This window comes from Alnus glutinosa, chromosome 6, assembly GCF_958979055.1.
Source record: "Alnus glutinosa chromosome 6, dhAlnGlut1.1, whole genome shotgun sequence".
Classification (NCBI taxonomy): Eukaryota; Viridiplantae; Streptophyta; class Magnoliopsida; order Fagales; family Betulaceae; genus Alnus; species Alnus glutinosa.
In genome coordinates, this window is record NC_084891.1 from 22,442,260 (window position 1) to 22,455,960 (window position 13,701).

General features: G+C 36.2%; 1 protein-coding gene and 1 non-coding gene across 2 annotated transcripts; both read left to right on the top strand.

Annotated features, from left to right (window-relative positions):
* Positions 1-896: 896 nt before the first annotated feature.
* On the top strand, positions 897-1,003 carry LOC133872097 (small nucleolar RNA R71). The gene has a single exon (XR_009900946.1). It is a non-coding gene; the product is annotated as a small nucleolar RNA R71 (small nucleolar RNA).
* A 4,493-nt stretch (positions 1,004-5,496) lies between these two features.
* On the top strand, positions 5,497-7,877 carry LOC133871941 (uncharacterized). Its single transcript, XM_062309415.1, has 6 exons — positions 5,497-5,703; positions 6,420-6,555; positions 6,658-6,827; positions 6,946-7,231; positions 7,332-7,498; positions 7,643-7,877. The coding sequence occupies exons 1-6, from the start codon at positions 5,652-5,654 to the stop codon at positions 7,798-7,800; spliced, it is 969 nt and encodes a 322-aa protein (XP_062165399.1). The 5' UTR covers positions 5,497-5,651; the 3' UTR covers positions 7,801-7,877.
* The last annotated feature ends 5,824 nt before the right edge of the window (positions 7,878-13,701 follow it).

The window sequence follows — 13,701 nt, forward strand, 5'->3', positions numbered from 1 at the left end:
GAGTACAAACTATTATATTCACTAACTCCTTCCTAATAAGTTCATACTTCATATCAAACAAATCATGTTGTTGTCTCTTAAAACTATTTAATTAGCGCCGGAATATTGTTCTTTTAAATGATGGGAAAATGTAAAATTAGTTTCAGTGGTTTATCTGATTTGCAATTTGCTCTGTGTAGTATCAAAATGAATTCAGAGATTCCTGAAGTAAGCCAAAAGAATAATTTACTCTATACAATCAAATTTCGTCTACTGAATTATCAGATTTCGATAGTGCGACTAGGGGTGTACAAGTGGGGCAGTTATTAACCATAAATAACCGGTAAACACCAATAACCGCTAACCGAGAAAACTAGGAAACCGAAAATAACTGCAACCGAACAACCAGATAACCAGGTACTCGGTTGCGGTTATCGATTATAGTATTTTAAAAAACTGGTTAATAACCAGGTAACCGGTTTTTTTATTATATATATATATATATAATTAAGGAAATGATCATCAAATCTCTTGATCTGTAAATGAAGACGTGGGGCAAGTCTCAGTGGTGTGGTCAAAATGAGAACATATGACACATATCTCAATTTGTGCAATCTGTTGAATGGGAGCGATGTTATGAGTAGTCGTGTTTTACTAGCATATCCAGCTTTCTCTCCATAGTAGCCATTTGAGTTTGAACTCCACCATTTATATTCACTTCATATATGTCATTTCCTTTGAGTCATTGCCTCACTCGGGATGAGAATTGTTGAGAGTCCTTACTTAAAGTCTCAAAGAGTTCTATGGCTTCCTAGCTATTCTTCTCCTTTAGTATGCCTCCACAAGTTGAATCTATAAGACTTTTGTTAGAATCATTTAAACCTTCATAAAATGCTTGTACCTGATCATCTTTAGATAGGTTATGATGTGAGCATTTTAGAAGTAGCTCATTGAAGTGCTCCCACGCCTCAAAGAATAGGTCTCCATCTTTTTGTTGGAAGGTTTTAATCTCTCTCCTCAATTGCCTAGTTCTTTGGGCTGGGAAGAACTTTTTCAAGAACATTGTGGCTAACTCATCCTAATTGTGAATAGACTCTGCAGCTAAAGAATTTAACTATAACTTATGATTATCTTTCATGGAAAAAAGAAAGAGAATTAACGTGACTCCTTCCGCGTTTAAGCCATGAATGTTTTGCGTTTTGCAAAGGTCAAAGAAGTCCTAAATGTGTAGATAAGGATCCTCCGTAGGTGTGTCTCTATAGTGTGGAACCATATTGAGAAGGTGAGGAGACAAATTAAAGTTGCTTTGCACATTTGGTTGGAAAGCAATGCACGATGGCTGGTTTAGATTCTGGGGTATGAAGGAACTATTCATCGGCTTTCTCTCGGGCGGATTCTCTACACATGCTTCTGCCATCTTTTCCTCAACTTCAAATATGTTTTTTTGTTTCGGAGTTGTCGCTTTGTCTTCGAGGTTGTTGAATAAAGTGTTCAATCGCTGGATCGTATGGAATGATGTCGAAATTATGAGATCAACAACCTTTCATAGGCAAAAAATATTGTAGTTGTGGAAAACAGCTTTAGTGTTGTTGTCTGGAAGAGGTCCGCATGAGCGTATATAGATGTGCACTCGATCGCACTACTGTAGACCAGAATCAAAATTCTGTAGAAACTCTAGAAAAATAGATTAGATTTTTTTTTAATTATTATTATTTTTTTTAAAAAAATTAAGCAAAAATAGATAAATAAAAGGAAAAACTTCTAAATATAATTAAACGACATCCCCAGCAAAGGTGCCAAAAACTTGTTATGCAAATATCTACATAAATAAATAGTTAAATAAATGTACATTTTACCCGTAAGTGCATAAGATTAAAACAATAGTATAAAAAGTAAATACGAGATCATTCCCACGAGGATTGATTTAAATTATGCTTAAAGATAATTTTCTAATTAAATATCTTGAATGAGATGAGATAAAATTTTGATTTGAAATAATAAAAAGAAAGTAGGGCTTCGATATTCACCGCTAATCGAACTCAATTAAGAATCATAATATACACAATGCTACAATCATAACATGATACTTAATGTTTGCCAACCTAAGGGCGTAGCATCTAATCCTTAGGCTATTGATCTCTCTAAGCAACGAATTAGGCATGACATCTACTCTAATTCTTTTCTTTCTCAAAGGATTTAGTATGGCATCTTCCAAGTTATTCTTTAAAAAAAAAGCATAAAACTATGAAGATTGACAAACACATGAAGCCTAGAGCATGGCATCTACATCCGGTTTTTCATGTTTATTAATCCAAGAACCTGTAGTGGGGTTCTTTCGTTATTCTATTATGCCCAGGACTTAGCCATCCAAATTGACATAAATAACAAATCCATATCACATGCATATGATGTTCAAGCACATACATATAAGGAATTCAATAAAACCAAAAATAATCAAGTTAAGCATCAATATATGAATTGTAGCAGAGCAAATTAAAACCTGAAATATACATGATTAGGGCTTCAATTGAGCCCTAACTAAAGTATTAGCTACACATAACTCGGATGAAAATTATCCTCATAAGAAAATATCAAGGAAAAAGAGAAAAACTAGAGAAAACCATTCTTGAAGTAGCATTTGATCATTCTCAAAGTTTGTGTGTTTGTTTTGAAAGACTTAATGGCGTATTTATAGAGTTTAGGAACAACCCTAGATGATTTTGTGCAGCCTATAAGACCAAAATTGAGTTTGAATAGGATTATAATCCTTCCAAAACAGGTCTGCCGACTTCATTGTTATGCTAAAAATGTGTGCGCTCGAGTCCATATGGATGTGTGCTTGAGCCTATGATTTGCAAAGCGCTGGATTTTGACTTTTGATGGATTTTTGTGTTCTTTTTCTTCCAAAACCAATGAAATGCAATAAAACACAAAAAAAAAAAAAAAAACACAAAACATTAAATTATAACAAAACTAAGAGATTAACATATGTGAATTAAGGGGCTTGAATGTGTAACATTCAGTCCTTATCAGATGCTCGGGGTAGATCTTCGGCCATATCATGTATGAGGCAAGGAATATCCTCCACCCATTGGGCAACACCTGGAACAGGGACAATTGAAGATAGGAAAGTAGCTCCTGGGCGATGGGCTAGAAGGGGAAGTGGATGCCAGCCATGAGCATCCACTTATGGAGACAGATATCCCTAGTGCCGGGCTCTGAGAAGACGTGTTGGTTACTTCTGAGAAAGTTGAGGAGCATGGACAGCGGGATGTCATAGTTATAGCAGAGGAAGGCCTCGTCTGCCACTGAGTACTTGGAAACATTGTTGCTGATGAATTGAGGTTGAGTTGGGGAGCTTGAGGGAGGAGAGAGAAATTTTTTGAAAGTAAAGGCGCAAATGAAGGAGAGGATTCCGAGAAGTAGGAGAGGGGTATTTATATTAGAAATCTCTGGGGCATGTGGCAGTGGCTCAATGGTTGAAATTTATTACCTAGGGCAGAGACTCAGATCGTGGCGTCATTCATAGGCGCAATGGCCGGAATGTCAAGAGTCGGGCGACATTTGAGGTATAGGGTCAGCTCATTGAGAGGTGTCCGTTTAACTCCCGGGACACGTGGCAACAATACAATGGATGGCGGCGGGTAATCATTGAATATGTCGGGTAAAAACCCAGAACGTCGTACAACGAGAACCGTAACAACTGGAATGTCAGATGGGTCGGGCAACACGTGAAGTATGGAGACAGCTCATCATGACCTACGACTGGACCACTAACTATTGGACGTGTGTCCCTGTTGACGTTACAGACGTGGAGTCCTAAGGGTTGCAGCTGGTTGGAATTTGAAGTGTTCACATGTGAGTGTCATCATGTCACGTTGTATGAAGAAGCGACAAGTTGCTTGCAGCCCTGGTACAAATTATTTGAAGCCCCAGGAAAAATCGAGACCCAGATCATAAGAATTGCGAGAATTCCCATTATCCGAATCCCAAGCTCGGATAAGAGAATTTGGGGGGTAACTATTGGGAATAATCCCACTTGACCTAGCCCACGTCGGGAGCTACAAGCCTTTTAGCCGAGATTAGCTCATGTGGAAATATGGGCCTGAGGCCCACTAGATATGAGCCAACAAAGATAGGTATCCAAGAATCCCGGGAAGGTATTGTCCCGGGACTAATATAGTTGATTGGGAGTTCGTTATATGCGATCCTGAATATTTTGGAATCGTGCCCCGCCCCTAAAAATCCGAGATTGGCATTAATCTCGGATTTACCTCCGTGAATTTCGCCTTGAGACTATTAAGGGAAGAATCCCGGTTTGGAAGGTGGACGACTCCTAGTTGAGGTTGGATTCTGGCAGCACTCCTAGGTTAAGGGAGAAGAAAGAGACGTAACCTTAAGGTGATGAAGGTATTTGTCACTGAACCTATAAATAGGCCAAAACCTCAGGTATGAAGGGAACTGCTATTATTACACTTGCGCATGCTATACACTTAAGGACTGACTTAGGCATCGAAGGGAGAAACGCCGGCCAACCCTCGACGTGTTCTCTTCATCTTCTTTGTTTCTGCAACAATAGGAGGACAAGATCATTGGAAAGGAGTGAACTATCACGGCCATACCGGAAACTGTACCAACAATTAATATTTTTTTTTTTAACAATGCAACTTTCAACATGATGTGAGAGAAGAATTCGTGGATATCAGAGAGATTCATGGAAAATCTGGACATTGGGATTTTTTTTTCTTTTCAAAATTTAAATAATACTATTGAATTGAATAATGGTCGAATTGTGAATAAAAAAACTTTGGATTTGTTGATTACAATTCGTGACCATTGGATCAACAAATCTTGAACCGTTAGATGCGTCTATAATCACTATAAATACGACATTTTGGTCATAGGCAAAGACACATCCCATAGCTTCTTTATTTTCTCCTACAAATTTCTATTTTATCAACTACCTTAACATTTAGAAAGAGAATAAAATACCTTTGCCTTCATTTTTTCTCTACTATATTATCTTTATAATTTTTCCGACAAATGAAATTGAAGTAACATCAGAATGCTCTAGCTTGATTCAATTTTTTTTTAACCCCTTTAACATCATAATAAGTTTTGATTAGATGGCCATCGTTAAATTCCATATAATTTTGCAGAAGAACTAATTGAATATATATAGTCATATGATGGCTTGAATATATTTACAGACAATTTGGGTATTTATAGCGTTGGAATGATCAAATGAAAACTTTTGCTTTTCTTCATGGAATATATAGTCTTAAAAGGCATTCAACTTTTCCGTCCGGCCATCGCATGATCACTACATTCTTTTCCGAAGCCTCACTTAATTCGAAGTTTGTTCATTAATGAGAAAGAATTAATTCTTGTTTTTGTGTGCCACGCAATAACTGATCCAAAGCGTGCTTTGAGAAAAATATCCTACAAAGTAAAGAAACTAATTGAATATATTCATATTTCGTCGATATATAAGAATAATAATTCGACCAAGTTAATTAGAGGAGGAAGCTTAAAAGTTATTGTTTCATCCGATCGATTGAGAGAAATAGAGTCATTAATTCATCTTCCTCAAGGCTCACAAAAAAGGTAGCCGTTCTGCTTTACATAGGAGCATAGGACCACCGTGAGAAAGAAGAATTCAAAAGAAGGACATGGAAGGTGAAAGTTACCATCCTCACCCTGCTGTCGACAATGATGAAAGTGGTATACTCTCTCTCATTTCCAACTTTGAGAAATTCCTCTACTGCCCAACCCTCTTGCCTTTGATTGAACATAAAAATTAGGAAAACTTCACTTACAATTTTTTATCTTTCATCACTTTTTTCAATCATAACTTCAAATTTTAAAAAGTGTCATATCCATATATCTTTTAATTTTTTTTTAAATCTCAATCATCCGTTAAAATTATCTGTTAAATTCTATCAAAATTTCTAAAATACCTATGTATTTTTTTTTTTAAAAAAATTTATAACAATTTTCAAAGATTCAGGCAAGTGTATTTTTGTAAATTCTGTTAAATTTTGACCAGCACTTTAAGAATTTTGACAAAATTTAACAAAAAATTCTAACGAAAGGTTGAAATTAAAAAAAATTGAAAAATATATACACTAAATTGACACTTTTTAAAGTTTGAAGTTATTATTTTAAAAGAAAATACTCAAGTTTTGTTATCTTTCCTGTTCTCTTCCATCAACGTGTCTCTCTTATTTATTTATTTATTTATTTTTTGTTTTTGTTTCCATTTTTGAAATATCATGAAATTAGGTCTTTAATTCAGTCTTTGAAAAAAAAAAATCAGTAACAAAATCATTCCGTTGAAGTTTTAAGTGAAGTTTTTCCTAAAAACTATTAAGAAAAATGTCAGACTGATTAACTTTATACTTTTTTAATCCAATTTCTTTTATACATTTTTATCTCAGGAATCGTACGATCAAATACAGATGTTCCACCAGCTCATGATCATTATACATTTCAAATCAAAAATTTCTCATTACTGTTAGGGATGAAGGAGGAAAAATGTCACTCAGGCCAGTTTGCAGTTGGCGGCTATCAATGGTACATGCATCTTCAGGAGTCTGCTTTTCCTTTCACTTGTTGCTTTCTTTTGTATTTTTTAGAATAGACAAATATCATGAGCATTCTTGTTTCCATGTCTAGGAGATTGGTACTCTACCCAAATGGTAATAAGAATAACAATGGGACCGGTCACATCTCTCTATACTTGGAAATAGCAGCTACCGATGCTTTTCCACTTGGCTGGGCGGTTAACGTGCACATGAGATTCTTTGTGTTTGATCAAATCCGAGACAAGTACCTCACTATTCAAGGTACGTAGCTTAATTCACCCAAAACTTAGTTTTTACTGCGAGAATGTTAGGCTTGTGCTTAAGTTTAATGCGAGCTTGGCTTTTTATATACAATTGCTTGTGAACCTCAACAACTCAGATGCAAATGGGAGGTCAAGACGCTTTCATAAGCTGATGACTGAAAGGGGATTCGCCCAGTTACTTTCCCATGATACTCTCAATGATTCATCAAATGGTTATCTTATTGATGACACGTGTATCTTTGGGGTGGAAGTTTTTGTCATTAAAGGTACTTGTAGAGGGGAGATTTTGTCGATGGTAAATCAACCTCAACCTAATTATTTCACTTGGAGGATTGACAACTATACGACCTGGAAAAATAATGTTTATTACACTGAGCAATTCACTGTGGAAGGGCGAAGATGGTATGCACGATTGGCGTTTTGCTCATCTATATCACTCTCACTTACAGCTTTACTTGTTCTGCTATAGGTTACAACCTTTATCATTATATTTTGAATATAGGAAGTTGCTTCTCTATCCGGAGGGAAATAAAACAGGAGCGGGCACATACTTGTCTCTCTATCTCATGTTGGGTGATTCAGAAATTCTTCCTCCCAACAGAAAATTGTACGCAAAATACAAGCTGCGAATGAGGGACCAACTCAATAGCAATGATCTTGAAAAGATAGGTCTGTTCTCTTGACTTTCACAAAAATATGCTCTTAACCTTCATTTCTTTTCGTCCATGCAGAACATAAGAAAATCCTCCTGAAAATTTACATGAAAAGCCAATCTAAGAAAATCTAATAATATGACAAATTCTTACCTTACAGAGGAGCACTGGTTCTCTGATCCCAAAGTCAGTAATGGTTTCCACGAGTTTTTGTCAAAGAGAGATCTCCAGAACGCATCAAAGGGCTACTTGGTGGGTGATCGTTTGTTCATTGAATGCAAAATTGATGTCATATCCGTAGTCAAGGATTTCTCCTGAAAGTAATATTATGTCTAAATTGGACAAACTATAATGTCCCCTTGAATTTTATGAATAACAAAAAGTGTTTATGGGCTCCCAATTGTTTCACTTTTCTGCTGAGAAAGTAGTAAGTACTAAGTACCATTAACATCCGAGCAGTCTCCTCGTCTTTCTTACGTACCTTTGGCTTCTTTAATTATACATTATACATTATATATATACATAGTTTCCGTACTTATTTGACATTTTACCTGCCATGCACCAATCTTTCTTCGATCACTGAGATCTTTGATCATTGATTTTAGTACTACTGGTGATGCAAGGGTCAAAAAATAAAAAAAATTAAAAAAGTAAAATTAAGAAATTAAGTTACTGCATAGATTTTACGATAAATATTTCATGTGAGCCCCTTATTCTAGTAGACCTTCTTATATATGAATATGATTTTGTTTATATTTTTGCATCATTGGGGAGAGTATTGGGACTTTTATAGCTCTTAAGTATGCAACAATAAATCAATACTTTTCCCAGATCCTGAATTCGATACAATGTGGCATTCTTATATTTTTATCATTTGACATTGAATTTTGCCATCGGATTCGATTCCCCTCCAGTGGTTTGTTGGAGGGTAAATAGGAGATCTTATGTACGTTATTCTAAATGGTCAATGTTATTCGAAAGAAAGTGGCATTCTTATTTTTTTGTTGTGTCTGTATATATATATATATAAATTATTTTTATTGTTTAATCGGGTTTAATTAGTAAAGATTTTTATATTACGCCGGAATATTTCAAGCTGTAATATTATCAACGACTTTTAGACATGAACCTAGTGTCGTCACTATAAGCTAGGCTTTATGGTTTTTTAGTGAGGAATTTAGTGTTGCTGTCGATTGGACTCATCGTTAAAACCACATTTTGTTTTGGTGATATATTTCACACATCGATCTCAGAGTCCACTTAATAAATTTTGAGGCATGAGGCGATGAGTTTAAGTGAGGCTTTTAATTATATTTAAAATTTAAATATTTATTTAAAGTTGTATACTACATATTTTTTTAAAAAAGTACTCTTCTTGCTTTTTAGGATGCAAAATAATTAATTAGTTTTTTATATTCGGGTTCTTTTAACATTTTATTTTTAATTGGTAATATGACCAATCTTTCAAATAAGGCTTAAAAAGGGAGAAATAGAGAAAAATCGAGAGTTATAAAGAGTGGGTTGTAATTGAATAAGATGTGAGGGACCTGTCGAACCCAAGAGCAGAGAGCGAAGGAATCAGAGCCTCATGTTGAGAAGGAGGGAAGCACAATCCATGGTGTTTTGGGTACTTACTTTTCGAAACTGGTAGGGTGTTTTTTTCTCTTAGGGTGTTTTTCATCTCTTAGAGGAGAATGCAGTTGTTTTCTCGTCCTGTTTTGAGATTAAGGAGTAGTTCTCTGTTTTTGTTGTGGTTTTTCGTTTTTGGAGTTTATTTTTTCGTTGCAGTTTGTTGTGTGTAAGAATGCCTTAAAGTCCACCCAGATCTGGGAATGGAAACTAATATGGGATGAATGCTTTCACGGTCCTTGGTGAAAATCCTTTTTGTTCCAGTGTGGTGAAATCCCAATACAGTCTGGAAGGATTTATCATGGTCAGAATGCCTATGACCGAAAATCCGAACACCACCGGAATGAAGACGATGCCGGCAAAAAGGCAATTCTGGAATCACGTTTCACAAAAAGGCAAGCACATTTTGCACCAACGCACTCTCCCCTACTGTCTCTCGCTACTAAACTAAGGCCAATATAATTTCTCCTTGAATCAACGGATGCATCCCAATTTATTTTGAAATAGTTAGTAGGAGGGGGACACCAAACCTCAGGAATAGAAGGAACCACATCACTAGAAGCCCTAGCATCATTCTCCTCTCCCTGAATGCACAATCTATAATCTTCCAAAAAAGAAATGAACTCCTCCCAAATTCTTCTCGGAGGAAGAAAACACTCTTCAAAAAGAAGAGAATTTCTTCTTAACCAAATATTCCTTGCAACCACAAGCAGTAGCTCCACCTTTTCCTTATCATAATTTCGAAAACAATAATCCAATAGATGCACAAAACATATTTGTAAAGAGCTGCATTTTTTAAAACAAGAAAAATGATCTCCCCAAACATCTTCTGCTGCCGGACAAGACCACAAAGAGTGAATAACAGTTTCAACTGCTAAACTGCAACAAGGACAAGAAGGGTCTTGAATCACTTTTATTTTTTGATGCAAGGCTCAAAAAATAAAAATAAAAAATAAAAAAGTAAAATTAAGAAATTAAGTTGCTGCATAGATTTTACGATAAATATTGCATGTGAGCCCTTTATTCTAGTAGACCTCCTTATATATGAATATGATTTTGTTTATATTTTTGCATCGTTGGAGAGAGTATTGGGATTTTTATAGCTCTTAATTATGCAACAATAAATCAATACTTAATTTTTCCAGATCCTGAATTCGATACAATGTGGCATTCTTATATTTTATCATTTGACATTGAATTTTGCCATCGGATTTGGCTTGCTTCTTGTGGTCCATTGATGGGTAAATAGGAGATCTTAGAGCAGCTGTAATGAAGTTGTCAAAATTTCAGCAAATTTTAACTAAAAATATCACTTTTGTTATTTTAGCTATTTAATTTTCAAAACTTCTAAATATTCTCTACTTTAAAATAAATACTGTTTTTTACTAACTTTTCAACTAACCACTTTTTCTGGGCTGTTCTAGAATTCATACCTCCCTTTCCATTTTTTTTTTTTTTTTTTCTCTTCCCTTCTCTCACGCACACTTCTATTATTTTCTTCTTCTTTCTCTAATCTAATTCCTCTTCCTTCTTTGCTCTCCACACTGAGAGACAGTGAGATAGTGAGAGAGAGAGAGAGAGAGATTGAGATCAAGGGAGAGAGCACACCGGGAGAGATCAGACCCGAGAGATTGGGAGATAGAACCGGAGAAGATCCGACCGTCCAGAGGCGCCGATTTCCGGTGGGTTCTATGGATTGTCGTTGGAGGAGCAGGAGGTACGACGATCGGTGGCCTGTGGAGTGATTTCCGGAGAAATCACTTTGGAACCTGTGACCAATCGAAGCCCATTTTCTAGGAGACCTGGGACTTGAGAGACCCAGCCCATTCGTGGAGGACCCGTAGCAATCCGACGAACCCAGAGACCCACGTCCATGGGTTGTCGGCCAGAAACCCATCTTCGGTGGATGTGAGGTGATTTTCCGGTGAAAATCATGGCAATTCCAGTGGGTTTCCGATGGGTGTTTTCCGGTGAGTTGAGAGATAACTTTTTGGTGAATTTTCTGTGATTAAACAGAAAATTCTTAAAGTAATTTCTTGTGTTTTTTATTTGGATTATTATTGATTAATGGGTTTTAATGAACCGTGTGTATTTTTGGTATTGATGTCCCTGTTCCGGCCGATCGTGTTTCTTGTGTGTTTGCTGTGATATTTCGGCTGTGTCTCCCCTGTGATTTCCGGTTGTGTGTCTCCCCTGTGATATTTTTGGTGTTGATCATCTGCTCATCAATGACCTTCCCCGTGAAAATAGAATAAACAAATGCAAAATAACAACATGCGATCGACTTTGCCCTTGTCTCATCAGACGAGGGTTTCTGACAATCATCAATTTTACTGTAGAGGCGACGAGCTCGTTGGAGACGAGATTTTGAGCAAAATCGTCTGATTTTGGTGATTTTGTCTGTTTGACGACTTCACTAGGATCGCTTTTATGTACGTTGTTCTAAATTGTCAGTGTTATTCGAAAGAAAGAGGCATTCTTATTTTCTTTGTATATATATATTATTTTTATTGTTTAATCGGGTTTAATTAGTAAATATTTTTATATTACGCGGGAATATTTCAGACTGTAATATTATCAACGACTTTTAGACATGAACCTAGTGTCGTCACTATAAGCTAGACTTCATGGTTTTTTAGTGAGGAATCTAGTGTTGCCGTCGATTGGACTCATCGTTAAAACCACATTTTGTTTTGGTGATATATTTCACACATCGATCTCAGAGTCCGCTTAATAAATTTTGAGGCGTGAGGCGTGAGGCGATGAGTTTAAGTGAGGCTTTTAATTATATTTAAAAGTTAAATATTTATTTAAAGTTGTATACTACATATTTTTTTAAAAAAGTACTCTTCTCGTTTTTTAGGATGGAAAATAATTAATTAGTTTTTTATATTCAGGTTCTTTTAACTTTTTATTTTTAATTGATAATATTACCAATCTTTCAAATAAGGCTTAAAAGGGAGAAATAGAAAAAAATTGAGAGTTATAAAGAGTGAGTTGTAATTGAATAAGATGTGAGGGACGTCTCTCAAACCCGAGAGCAGAGAGCGAAGGAATCAGAGCCTCGTGTTGAGAAGGAGGGAAGCACTGCTTCCCTCCTCCCATGGTGTTTTGGGTACTTGTTTTTCGAAATTGGTAGGGTGTTTTTTTTCTTTTCTCTTAGGGTGTTTTTCATCTCTTAGAGGAGAATGTAGTTGTTTTTTCGTCCTGTTTTGGGATTGAGGACTAGTTCTCTGTCTTTCTTGTGGTTTTTCGTTTTTGGAGTTTATTTTTTCGTTGTAGTTTGTTTTGTGTGTAAGATTGCTTTAAAGTCCACCCAAATATGGGAATGGAAATATATATGAGATGAATGCTTTCACAGTCCTTGGAGAAAATTCTTTTCGTTCCAGTGTGGTGAAATCCCAGTACAGTCTGGAAGGATTTATCATAGTCAGAATGCTTGTGACCAGAATATGGCTGCATGCAGATGACCTATGTTACAGGCCGGGTGGGCCGCCTTTATTAGCCTTGAAGTCCTCTGCTCCGGCAGGCAAAAAGGCGACAGCGACGACCACTTTCCCTAGTGAGCGTAGCGATGGAGTGGGAGGAAAATCAGGTCAGTAGGCTAGGGGTGATGACCTAGGTCCTGAAACCATGGAAACCTAAGTGCCGCAAAACTTCACAATTGGGATCCACATCCGGGACTTGGGATTCTAGCGATGTGATCCTTGCGTCCTTGGTGGATGGCGATGGTGGGGTACTTTTGACGGCAACAATTCCGAAGGAGTTGTATGACGTTGCTTCCTCAAATAGTTCCCCTCTTATAGGTGAAGGGATGCGTGGAGGCTCAGCAGCGCATGTGGTTATTTTTCGGGTTAAATACCTAATTGCTCAATGTGGTTTGTAAAATTTATTTTTTATTCTCTGAGTTTTTATTTTTATAATAGGTTGTACCTGTGGTATAGGAAAAGAATATATAGTCTTAAAAGGCATTCAACTTTTCTGTCCATCGCATGATCACTACATTCTTTTCCGAAGCCTCCTCACTTGGAAGTTTGTTCAATGAGAATGAATTAATTCTTGTTTTTGTGTGCCACACAATAACTGATCCAAAGCGTGCTTCGAGAAAAGAGAAATGCTAGGGGTACTTAAAGTTTTACTAAGAGAACCTTACAAACTGATGTGGCAGTCTGATGTGACATTTCTTTAATTGAAAAACTCATTTAAACCTCCCAGGTCATTCCTCTTTTTTTTTTCTTTTTTTTTTTTTAAAAAAATAATAATAATTATCTGCATTTGTTCTTTCTCGGTTTCTCGAACGCACGTAGCTCTCTCTATGCTTTTCATCTTCCTACTTCATCTTCATGTTTATCTTCATGTTCATCTTCCATAAACTAACATGCTACATGTCAGTCTCTCTCCCTCTCCAAAAGATTTAGGAAAAAAAAAAAAAAACAGAGAGGCCAATAGCAGATGATGCTATTATTATCACATATCAAAGATGACTGTTTCTTGCATGTACTGCAAACAATTCTCAACTTTTTTTTTTTTTTTTTTGGATGAATAAAAACTTTCATAAAACCAAACTCATCAATTTACAACATTCATGAA